Raw genomic sequence first — 12,056 nt, 5'->3', positions numbered from 1 at the left:
AGGTCGAACTTCTTCACGTGCGTTCCCGCAACTTGTACAGTTTCCTGTAGCGTAAGGTTTCACATGGGCGATGGGCTTGCGGACTTCAGTCCAGAGCGCAGCTGAGCGAAAAGACAGACAGTTTGTTCGTCTAGGACAGGGTGTAAGTGACGAGTTATGATTTTGTAACTGAATGAAAGAGCAAACCCCTCCATGTTCTCTGCCATTCTACTGACTTCCCATCATCCAAGTCTGACATCCCAGATTCAGCCCACGCACGACCCACACCTCCTTCCTACATCCATGAACCAACACCCACTCCCGACTCCCGACCCTTACGATACAGCACCTAAACATTAACAGTAGACCCCACAGGACCAAACCGAATGTTCGAATAAACAACCTTGGAATTAGCATACTGACTCTCCACCTCCGCCGGCACCCCCGAGCTCTGCGGGCAATCACCACGCGCAGCACCCGGCTGGCCCTCCTTCTCAGGCGGGTAGACGGAATCAAGCCAGAGCATGTTGGCGTAGTGGTCGTCCCAGATGGACATGACGAGCACCATGGGCATGCGCAGCGCGCTGTTGAGCTGGGCGAAGCCGCCGACCTCGGCGAAGCGGTCGCGGTCGCCGAACGCCTGGAACTGCGCGCTGCAGAACTCGGGCGTGATGTTGGCGTTGTCGGATGGGATGCCGTCCCATTTGGGCCCCGGGATCTCAATCTTTTGTCCGTTCTGGACAAAGAATTGGCTGAGTTTGTTTTCTTCGAAGCGGGAGACGACGCTATCGGTCGGAAAGGGTGGTGTTAGTGATATGGGTACGAACATAAGTGGAAAGGGGTTACAAGGGGGGAAGGAAGGAAGGGAAACATACGTGAACTTCTTGCTGGTGTCAACGGTCTTGCCCTTTCCGTAGAAATCGGTGTTGCCCATGCGGTACGGGTTGTAATCACAGCCGTTGGCGTCGCAAAGGCCGGCGAAGCGATCCTCGGAGTAGGTGCCGCCGCAGTTGTCCCTCTCGCAGACGTGATACTTGTTGGTCTTGCACGCGTGCGGCGTGAAGGCAAACGAGTGTGCGTTGGACTCCCTGTTTCCGTTTGACAATAGTCAGTGACAGTCCAATAACATCTCCAGTACCCTTGATAAAGGAGAACTCACCAAACGTCAATCTCAGCGCAGCAACCACCGTAGGGACCGACACCGGCGTTGGCATCGTTCGTAGACGGAGTCCAACCTTCGATGTTGGCTTTGCCGCCGACGAACTTGAGATCGCGAGCGCATTGAGCGTCGCAGTACTAACAAACCCGTTAGCGCCAATCTTCACCCCCAGGATGTGGTTCACAAGTACTTACACCAGTACCGTACTTAGCACCAGCCTTGTTGCTAGAGTAGCTAGCCATACCACCATCCTCCTCCATAGCCACAAAGTACAGAGCAGCGTTCAAGCCGCACTCAACAGTGGACAAGTCAACATCGAAGGCAAACTCGTTGTTCATAAGCGTGAACATCTGGTACTTGGACGCGCCATTCATAAGGTAAAAGCGCGAGCCAATGTTGGTGCCGTATTCGTGCTTGGTGACGAACTTGAGGGTGAGGGCATCACCGCTGGTCGAAGCGCCGTAGGTAGTTCCGTAGTTGGCTCCATCAAGCTGGCACTTGGACGCGCAGTCGGTGGCGCTGCTGCAGGCGCTGGTCCACTTGTTGCCGTCATAGCAGTTCTTGCCGCTGGAGTCATGGAGCCAGCGCCAGTTGGAGTCAATGACGACCTCGGCGTTGACGGTGTTGCAGTTGGCCTTACCGGTACACTTCTTCCATGATAGCTTGGGGTGCGTCTCCGTCGTCTGCTTGCCGACTTGCTGGGAGGTGGTAAGCCCGAGAAGGGGTAAAGCCGCAACGAGGTATTCAAGATAGGCCTTCATAATGATGGTTTGGGGAGAACAGTAGTAGTGTGGACGTCGGCAAGGGGGTGAATGGCGTGACTGATAGATCTGGGTCCCAATCGTGGGTGTGTGTGTTCCCTCATTTATACGTTTTCCTTTTCCTTGCTTGAGAGACTCGGCACTCCATTCGGCCCCGACCGTAAATCTATAATAGTTGAGGCATGCCGGATCTGGAAACATGCTCAACACTGAATGGAACCGTCATCCGAGTTCCCATATAATGACATATCCGAAACTGGATGGCCAATCAACCTTCCATAAGTTAATTGAGATCAACCTATGAACATCCAAGGGATAGCCTGGCTCGGTAGTCGTCCGAAATAGATGATTCTGGGGGATCTGGGGGTAGCTCGGGAACGCTTCATGAAGTGCATATCCAAGAGACAAGAAAATGGTATAGTTGTAATTCATGAGACCGCCGCGTGGATCTCAGTGTAAGTCTCCTGAAGGCGAAGTATTAGCCCAGGTACAAAGCCTAGCATGACCTTCAGAGCAAAGCCCCTAGTTGACCTCTGCGTCAATTTTACCGTCGCCCAGCCCTTCCTCGTCGTCTTCCCAACGTTTCATATCGATATGAATAGTGCCTGAGTTCTCGGCCGGACTTTGGTCGTTGACTAATGCCAAATATGGCAGGTAATGAAGCGGCGGTTGAAGACTCGTGATGAGCGCATCAAGCTGTAATGCAATTAAAATGGCACTTAATTGCCCCTCATCGGGGTCCTACCACTGACGGCTTCATACGAGCCAAGTATGCCGTAGTCATCTCTCATTGGCGAGCATCGAGCACATGAGGTGATGGTTTGCCGGCGGTTGTGGTGGCGATTGGGATGAATGTTTCTGGGCAGAGTTGCGTACATTGACTGCATATTGAGGTGTAGATACGATTTTCAGGTAATACTACTCCGGGTAGTTTTGGTTAGTGAGCAGGTGAGCAAGTGATATTAAGAACCAAAAGATGTGAGGGTGAGCCGCCTTATTTATTCCGGATATTTGAAATTGCGGAGGTGGCACTTCCGGCCGGGACTGGGCGGCTGGAGGCCAAGATTGCTGGTGGCTTGATGTTGTAACAGTGATCCTCGTGACTCGTAAGACGATGCTAAAAACGAGCCACAACTTGGCTTACGGGGTTGGACACCCGAATCTTTCTGTGACATGCATACTCAGTCGATATTCCTCTCGGTTCCTTCGTTTCAAATCTTAAGCCTCTTCCAAGTTCTGGATCTGAGGCTCTTAGTCGAGAGATGAACCGGGCATGAGAATTGGGACTTGGGAGCTCCGAATGACAATGTGCAAGCCAACTTCCTGTGAAATCGCACCTTTGGGTTTGTTAGTATCTTGGGGGAGTGACAGTAGCCTGCTCGAAAGGTTGTCGCCTTGCCCTGTATCAGGTTCGCCTTGGTGATGACACTGATCCATGTGACTGAAGCTGGAAAATGTGTCGAGACTTTTGGTCCTGAAGACAACGCTCAACGATGCTTTGCTTGGCCCAATTGCAATCGCATTGTCCGAGCAGATGCACACAAGCCCGTTGGTATCCACCATTCAGGGGTTTGTTTACACTGCCTGACTGCTAACCACCACCATATGGTCGCCTGCATGGTTTCATAGAACACAAGGACATGAATCCACTCAACAATCAGGGGCACCCCCCTTTTTTTACCAACACCAGGGTCTTGGCGATGTGCAGTCTCGCACATAAGCACAAGTGTACCGCAGTGAAACCAAATGACGGTTGCACAATAACCCGAACCCCGAAAACCTCCAATTCAGGTGTTCAGTAACATAAGCGCTAACCTTGAGCTTATACTAACCTGGGCGAAGAGGCGTGCTGAACGACAGGGGTGCCACCCTGCATACCGAGATCAGGTTGACAGGTTCCGATCAATACTGCAACCCAAGGTCTCCCAAAGCGTGCTCGTGGCGCACGAGTCGAAATGCTGGAAATACTGGTGCCTGATCGCGGGCTATTTCCGCGGTTGAGGCTCTTCGGGATTGGACGAATGAGTAAGATGATAAAGAGCGCCTGAGTAAGGGAACCCGGTATCGTCAGCGGCGATCGGCTGGTATGGAGTCCTGTGTAATATCCACTGTAGACCGCACTAATTCCCCAGCTCGCGGAGGAACAGCAAGATAATCTTCCAATGTGGAGGTGATGGGATGTCCGATTACTCAGTCCATACATGGGGCTGGGATATATGGAAGACATTGGCCTATCACCGAATACAGGGTTGAGCCTCCTTCCAGAATGGGCTTTGGTCTTCGACAAGGATGTCGGGATTGCATCGGATGTATGGCGTTCGCAATGTGATTTCCCACATGGGACGAAACAGTCGGTGTGGTGCCGATTTCGCATAAAACCTGTCAAATCCCATCGTACTTTAACTTGTGGGCATAAAAGTCCAGAGAGGAGGAATGCTACTCTCTGCTTCCACGACACCACAGCTCTGAGATGATGGTGATCCAGAAATTTGTGGCCGCTGTGGCTCTCTTTGGAAGCAGCGCAGTTGCCTCTCCGTTGCTGGATGTCTCTGCTTCAGTCTCCTTGAACTGGACCAGCGCTCATAGTGTTTCCGACCGACCGACTAAGTTCTGGTACTCCAGTATCGACCACAGCACTCCCCTTGTGCGCGGCTTCGCTCCCGACCTTGACGGAGATGTCAACTACGCTGTCTTCAAGGCAGTGAAATCCGGCGATGGGGCGAGTATCCAAACGGCGATCAACTCGGGGACCAACGGTGCAAAGAGACACGGTCTTTGGTTTGCTTCCCAGCCACGAGTAAGCACTTCATTTGCCTCTCAGGTGAGCATGAAAGAACGCTGACAGAAGGGCTTCGTAGGTTGTGTACATACCGCCGGGAACATATGAGATCTCCGAGACCATCTTCATGAACACCGACACAATTCTGATGGGCGACGCAACAGATGTAAGGACGATGGCCTCTCCCATGCAAGCGGAAGTGAGTTGATACTGATCGCGCTGTGAACCCCTAGCCACCCGTCATCAAGGCATCTTCGAACTTCTCCGGCAACCAAACGTTGATCTCTGGCCAAGACCCCGCAACTGGTATCTCCGGGGAGCTATCGTTTGCTGTCGCCTTGAAGAACTTGATCCTCGACACTACAAATATCCCAGGAGGCCAAGCATTCACAGCCCTCTGGTGGGGTGTTGCCCAAGGAGCCCAGTTGCAGAATGTCAAGATTCGTATGGCGCCTGCCATCGGTGGCAAGGGACACAGTGGTATTCGTCTCGGTCGTGGCTCAACTCTTGGAGTTTCAGATGTTCGTATCGAATACGGGCAAAACGGTATCTGGTACAACGGCCATCAGCAAGCTGTCTTCAAGAGCATTTACTTGTTCCAAAATGCTGTGGGAATGTTCATTGACGGTGGCGCCACGATCAGCATCGTCAACCCGACCTTTGACGGCTGTGGCTTGGGCGTTTACCACGTCGCCGGCAACCCTTGGATTGGTCTAATCGATGCCACCTCCATCAACTCCGGTACGACACTGAAGACGACGGACTGGCCAAACTACTTGGTCGAGAACCTTCGTGTCATCGGCGGAAAAAGCGAAAACGCGGTCGAAGGACCTGGTGACTTCGTTCTGGCAGCCAAACCGTACATAGCTCAGCTCTCGTACGCCAACACTGTTGGCCATGATCCCATCTACGGCCACATTGAAGCAGCGCAGTTGAACCGTCCATCATCGCTGGCCCCTGGACCTGACGGGAGTTATTTATACCTCCCAGCACCGAACTATGCCGAGCTCAGCGTCCGAGACTTTCTCAACGTCAAGGATCCTCTTCAGAACGGAGGCCACCTTGTTTTCGGCGACAACACTCGGGATGAGTCCTTCACTCTCAACGCCATCCTTGGTCTCGCCGCTCGTCAGAACAAGATCGCTTACTTTCCCTTCGGCAAGTACCGCGTCGACTCGACCCTTTTCGTTCCCTCCGGCTCCCGTATTGTCGGCGAAGCGTGGGCCACCATCACGGGATATGGCCCCTTCTTCACAGACAGCGCTCATCCCCAGCCGATCATCAAGGTCGGCAACCCCGGCGATGTGGGCACCGCTCACATCCAAGATATGCGCTTCACCGTATCGGACGTGCTTCCCGGAGCCATCATCCTGCAGTTCAACCTCGCCGGTGCGCAGCCAGGGGACGTGGCAATCTGGAACTCGCTTGTCACGGTCGGAGGAACGCGGGGAGCGAAGGCGTTAACGGACAAGTGCGTCAATTCGGAGACGGACGAGCCGTGCAAGGCCGCTTTCCTGGGTATCCATCTCGCTTCGACGTCATCCGTGTATCTCGAGAACGTATGGAACTGGGTAGCCGATCACATTGCCGAAGAACCGATATCGCCGGGCGGGAGCAACATTGCCGGAAAGGGCGGGGTGCTCGTCGAAGCGACGAAGGGGACCTGGCTGCACGCGCTGGGCTCGGAGCATTGGTGGCTGTACCAGCTAAATCTGCGAAAGGCGTCGAACGTGTTAGTGACGATGTTGCAAAGCGAGACCAACTACGACCAGGGAGATAACGCGGTGCAGGTGGTGCCGCATCCGTGGACGCCGGACGTGGAGGGATGGGGTGATCCGGACTTTGGCTGGTGCGCTGGGCAGGAAAACGAGAAGAGGTGTCGGATGGGGTTTGCGAACTACATCAATGGCGGAAGCGACATTCGAACTTACGCGAGTGCCTCGTGGGCCTTCTTCAGCGGGCCGGGATATCAAGGGTGCGCGGGGCAGTATCAGTGCCAGCGGTATATGCATTGGGTGGAGGAGACGCCGGCCAATTTGCAGGCGTTTGGGTTGTGCTCTAAGGATACGTGGGCGACATTGAGGTTGGAAAATGGAACCGAGATTGTCACGAACGAGGGGTTCACCGGGTCATGGTCTGGGTCGGGAGGCGATGTCGGCAGGTACACTCCGGAGGCATCGTGAAAGAGACCGATGGAATGTGCTGAGGATAGCAAACTACCCCTATAGTACAAGATTTGACTCCTCAATTACCAATAGCCCGAAAACATGCCATTTAACGGAAAATTGAGACATGTTCGGTGACGAAGTATGATGGATTGAGTTTCTTGAAGGAGTCGTGAAGCCATCTCCAGGCATATTGTCGTTTTCTTGCGGCCTTTTCAGCGGAGCGAAGGGCACTTCAATTCCCGCTGATGTGATAAGCATCAGTACCCGTCCAGCGCAGTATAGGCCCACTACAGGCTAAATGCACTAACAGTGCAAAGGTCGCTTCAGCCCCCCGCCCTATGGCCAAAGAAATGATATTATGATTGGAGTCAGTCAGTATATGGACAGCATACCTAGTATAGGTACTTTTAACAAGGGAATTTCTATTCACTTCAATGGAATTCAATTGGCTGTCCAAGACAGACAGTAATGCTTTGAATGAGAGGGGTGGTACCATAAACTGATACAAAACTACAAACAGGACTCAAACGACAAACATACAAGCTGGACCAGCGATAAGGATAACTCAAGTTTCCAAGCCAAGTTCAAGCAATCAAGCAAATATAATCAATCAATTCGAGGTCCCCCATAGAGTTGACCAAGCAATTAAAGGTCATCAACTTAATTAACATTAATTAGCCGCCCGGCAGAATTCTAAGGGTAGGGTTGAAGCCTATATTTTTCTACCCCTAAGGTTATATTCGGAGCCGCTGTATTACTATAGAGAAAACCCAATTTTGGTAGCTATAAGGTGCAGTCTTACAGCTACACTTTTCTCATTCGGCTCGATTTTAGTAAAAATCTACAAATTACTACAACTACTTATACTTACCCTAAATCTTCCATCTAACCAATCAGAAGGCCAGGATCCTTACCGCAATATACCAAATTTCTAATATTTTTAAAGGACCTTTACCCTATATTTAAAGCTATAGAGCAATACAACTATACTAACGAACACAGAGCAGTAAAGAGCTTTTTGGAAGAGCCTTAACGTTGCATTACCGTACAGGGAGTGCAGTTGCGGACTATGTACGGTAATGCAATGTTATCTCTAAAGCTCTACAGCGGCTCCGAACACAACCTAAAGATCGCTACCCTAGCTCGGACCTACCCCATCTCGAAATTTTTAGTATTTTGCTCTATCGTCAATTACTTAATCAATCAAGCAATTAATCAATTCAAGTTGGTTACTTGTCCCACTCAATCAACTTTAAACCCTTATTTGATTGAACTTGAGTTATCCTCATCGCTGAGCTGGACTCCTTTAAAGTCCGGGTATCTCATGGACAGAAAGAGACAAACACCATACTCCATGCCCGCTAACAGAACAGAAACCACCACAATACATTCCCTTTGTCAGCTACTCCATCTTTCTTGACCACCACTTCACTGTAATACTTCCGAGTGAGGCTCAACAGAAACTCTCAGCACAAACTCCAACAACACAAAGTCTGACGTCCAAATTGCCCCAGCAGCACCGCAAAAATTCGATGCTCTTCATGGTGAAGAGAAGATGAAAGCGAGCAAGGGATGGCGCGGAACACGAGTCAACGGATGGTCCGGCACCAGCTCTTCCAGGTCAAAGCAATATGACTCGGCAGCGTTCTTCCAAAGCTGCTGGGTCCCGCGAATGCTGCGTCCTGGAAGGGCCATCTCCTTGCAGTAACGAATATGGTGCTCGTAAGTCTCGATTAGGAGCTGTCGATCGACGAGAGCCTGCTCCTCCAGCGGGTTATGGCAGCCTTTGTCGGCCCGCTCTTCTCCCTCTGTCGTGAGGTCTTGGCCGCCGGGCGCCTGAGGGGGGTCGCGGGGCTTAGAATGATTCGGGTGAGGCTCTTGAAGTTGGGTCTTCAGAGTCTCAGCAGGAGACAAGGCGGGGCGGTCTTGGTTCATGGCAGGCTCGGCGATTGCGCGAGCTACCTTCCGGTGGGTCGTAGTTGCCGGGCTTGCCTTTCCGTTAGCCCTCCTTTCCTTGTTGATCCGGAGACGCTCCAGAATTAGGACATCTCTGACAAGTAAGGAGACTGACTTCGGCAAGTCTTCACTGGGCCTCTCTTCATCGTTCACAAAGAACATGCTTTTGCCGTTTTTGCGGCATTTCATGGCGATCTTGCCCGCTTCCTTTTGGCGCGTCACGCCATAATTGGCTGGAACCCAATAGAGAACCAGTTCGACCCTCATTCCCGGAATATCGGCCAGCTTCTGTACTTCTTGGTGGACGAGTGACGAGACTCTGGTGTGGAGGGCAGGATGGAGATGAGGTAGATGAGGTATATGTGATGTACGAAGAGTACCTTGTGCGCGAGCAAGAGGCTGTGGTTTTGGTGGTGTAGTGGTGACTACCTTAGCAAGTGAGTTGCGGCGAGCTGTTAATTGTTTGTTGTCCGTGATGAGTTACTGAAGAAAGGAAAAAATTTTGTCGACAATTGGTATTGTGTGCTCCGGAAAGAATAGGGCTCTGAAACTTTCAGGCAATGACAGGTGCCGCGTCAGCTGTCTAGCCGTGTCAATTCGATACCGAACGTAGTATGGTGGGCAAACATGGGATGAAAATTAGGACAGCTCTTGGTGTCCACGATCCTACCGAAGATGGTATCGACCTTGACTTGTGGTACTGTGGAAGTGACGTGCCTAGGGATGATAAAGATGAGCGTATCCGGCACCATTGGTCTTGTGTATATCATTCTGTGCACAACAGGAAAGACGAGCAATGACAATGCCATACTAGAATTCAGGCAGTTTGGGGAAATAGAGAAGAAGAAGATAGGAAAACAAATCGCGGTCGAGGAACCCTTTGCGAGTGTCTCACAGCTTAGATAAGTAAGGGTTGAGTGCTGATGTGACAGTGCTGCATTAGCTCTAAGGTCAACAAAATGGATGAAGACACAGGTATGGCAAGCGGGAAGGCGAAATAGGGGCGACACGAGGGCCACGTATGTGAAGCTAGGACCGCGCTCCGTGGTGAAGAAAAAGGACCAGATGATGTGTTGCCTTCAACGTCTTAATGAATATGCGGATGACCCGACGGAATGCAGGGTTTAATGGGAAAAAAAAAGAAAGCCAAGGGTGTGAATCGAACGCGGGACGTACAGCAGCCTGGAAAGGAGTAGAAGAGCCTTATTTATTGCGTAGCCGGAAGACGCCAGGTTGAAGTACTACTTGGGGGCACCAAACGCCTCGGCTCCTAGCTACCTACAGAGCAGGTAGACTAGAGCAAACGCGGAGCACCGCTAGGGTTTCACAGGAGATTCCCCAAGCCCCGAGTGGTGTGGTTCGCAAAGCTGCGCTTCACACCGCTCGACCACAGAGCCCTTGGAAATTTGTTGAATGCACTGACCTTTCGACCAAGTTAAATACCCCCTTCCTCCCCCATACCCCTCATCACGACTGCAGCTCTACTGCCTGCATACCAACTCTGACGGACTTTACACATGACACTTAGCAATTGCAATTCTTTTCCCTTGAGATAGGCAAACTAATCTTCCTTTCAATTGACACGGATCCTTCTTTGAGAAGTTCGTTTCCGTTTCCATTCATCCTCAGTCTTGATACGAGTTCTGTTCGGTATCCCAAGTCGGAAATGGTGCCACATGCCTTCGTTCCATTCACGCGTACAACTTCAAATTGAGAAAGTAAACAAAGTACAGAAAAGAATGCTGATCAGGAATGCAGGTGGATACGTTTAACTTGCAAGATAAACTGAGCAATGGGACAAAGACCGAATTTGACCATCGACTTGATAACGCGCAAAAGGCAAGTTTTGACTAGCTAGAAAAAGGAAACATCACCTATCATGAAGAGATTCTTTGAATATGCTGTCGCTGATAACATCATGTAACTCGGACACGTCGACAGCAATGACTTCTATCACCAATACCCCTCCCAAGCCTCCTCTCTTACTCCTCGTTCTCCGAAGTCTCAGAAGTCTCAGAAATCTCAGACTCCTCCTTCTCGTCACTAACAGTCGACTCTCCTGACTCATCCTCGTAATCGCCGTCGCTGCTCATCTCATCCATTGCCTCTGCATACAAGACTCGATACGACTTCTTGTATCCATGGCGGAATCCGTCCATATATCCCGTGTTGCTCCCATCATGGCAACCGTCAGAGATGCCATTGTCGTAGCCGTCCTTGAAGGCATCGTTGTAAGCTAGGTTGTACGCCTTGGAGTAGGCCTCGTCGTAGATCTCGCTGTAGACTTTCTTGTAGACCTCATTGTAGATGGACTCGTACCAAGGGCCGTTGTCGGTGAGGGCGAACTTGTGCGGGTAGACGGGTCGGGCAGTCGTCTGGGAAGGCGGGTGGGACTGGTGCGAGGTTGAAAGTGGCTGCGACGGGCGCTCCTCCGAGTCCACGTCAATGTTGCGGCGCTTGGCGAATCGCTCCGCGGTGGCTTCGTCCTCCTCGCTGTCGTCTTCGCGCTTGCGGCGCTGTCCGTTCACTAACTTGAGCTCTTGTTGGTCATTCTCTACTCTGGATCTCTGTTCGTAGTTGTGGCGGTGCTCGCGCTCAATCTCGAGTTCGCGCTCAAGCTCGTTGCGAACGCTCAAGCTCCAGGCGTGTCTGATTTCAAACAAGTCGCGCCGGCTGGGTACCTTTAGGTCTTGGGTACCTTCGGCAAGATAGCAGTTGAGGGAATCTGCTTGAAGAATTGTCAGAATACACCCTGGACGAGAGTGCAGGAGATTTGCTGAAGTTGAGAAGGAGAGGGCGCATCAGCTTACCATTGTTTGAGCTTTGCTCCTTCTTCGGAGCTGCAGGCGATGCCATTGTAGCTCTCCTGAATCAGGCAGTTGTTGATTGAGGTAAAGTTGCAAGAGGAATGCTTGCGCTCAATGTTAAGCCAAATAACGATTTTGAGTTACGAGATATGTACTCTAGGTACCTAGTGCGGGCAAGTAATGCAAGTGAAGAAGGTTGCAGTGAAGGGCCAGAAGTGGGGGCATTGCGGGCGAGGCCCGGGCATGGATCATTTGCGATCTGTGGTGGGGGTCAGGTGCATGCACAAGTCGGGATATGGCACTAACTTTCAGTCTTGCAGCGCAAGTCTGATACTGTTAGCGCACTATGTAAGTGCTGTGACATTCCTGGTTCAGCCTCCTCGTGAACTGAGGGGCATTCATGGTGAATGGTAAAAGCATGATACCTCCATTACCGTCATATCACTG

At 51.5% G+C, this 12,056-nt stretch overlaps 4 protein-coding genes across 4 annotated transcripts; 1 reads left to right on the top strand and 3 right to left on the bottom strand.

Moving 5' to 3' along the window:
- Window positions 1-328: 328 nt before the first annotated feature.
- B0T23DRAFT_453291 (putative cellulose 1, 4-beta-cellobiosidase) lies at window positions 329-1,899 on the bottom strand (the record flags this gene model as incomplete). Its single annotated transcript, XM_062841172.1, has 4 exons — window positions 329-764; window positions 855-1,067; window positions 1,139-1,275; window positions 1,333-1,899. The coding sequence occupies 4 exons, from the start codon at window positions 1,897-1,899 to the stop codon at window positions 329-331; spliced, it is 1,353 nt and encodes a 450-aa protein (XP_062692581.1).
- Window positions 1,900-4,369: 2,470 nt separating this feature from the next.
- On the top strand, window positions 4,370-6,861 carry B0T23DRAFT_419999 (pectin lyase fold/virulence factor; the record flags this gene model as incomplete). Its single annotated transcript, XM_062839721.1, has 3 exons — window positions 4,370-4,720; window positions 4,758-4,877; window positions 4,912-6,861. 3 exons carry the CDS (start codon window positions 4,370-4,372, stop codon window positions 6,859-6,861), a joined length of 2,421 nt encoding a protein of 806 aa, XP_062692580.1.
- A 1,524-nt stretch (window positions 6,862-8,385) lies between these two features.
- Window positions 8,386-9,572, bottom strand: B0T23DRAFT_395540 (uncharacterized protein; the record flags this gene model as incomplete). Its single annotated transcript, XM_062838193.1, has 2 exons — window positions 8,386-9,254; window positions 9,473-9,572. The coding sequence occupies 2 exons, from the start codon at window positions 9,570-9,572 to the stop codon at window positions 8,386-8,388; spliced, it is 969 nt and encodes a 322-aa protein (XP_062692579.1).
- Window positions 9,573-10,375: 803 nt separating this feature from the next.
- On the bottom strand, window positions 10,376-11,658 carry B0T23DRAFT_441553 (uncharacterized protein; the record flags this gene model as incomplete). The annotated part of the gene is made up of 3 exons (XM_062840782.1): window positions 10,376-10,505; window positions 10,789-11,554; window positions 11,613-11,658. 3 exons carry the CDS (start codon window positions 11,656-11,658, stop codon window positions 10,376-10,378), a joined length of 942 nt encoding a protein of 313 aa, XP_062692578.1.
- Window positions 11,659-12,056: the final 398 nt, after the last annotated feature.

The sequence above is a fragment of the Neurospora hispaniola genome, assembly GCF_033458365.1.
Source record: "Neurospora hispaniola strain FGSC 10403 chromosome Unknown B0T23scaffold_4, whole genome shotgun sequence".
Lineage (NCBI taxonomy): Eukaryota > Fungi > Ascomycota > Sordariomycetes > Sordariales > Sordariaceae > Neurospora > Neurospora hispaniola.
This window is presented reverse-complemented; position numbering and strand designations above follow the sequence as displayed.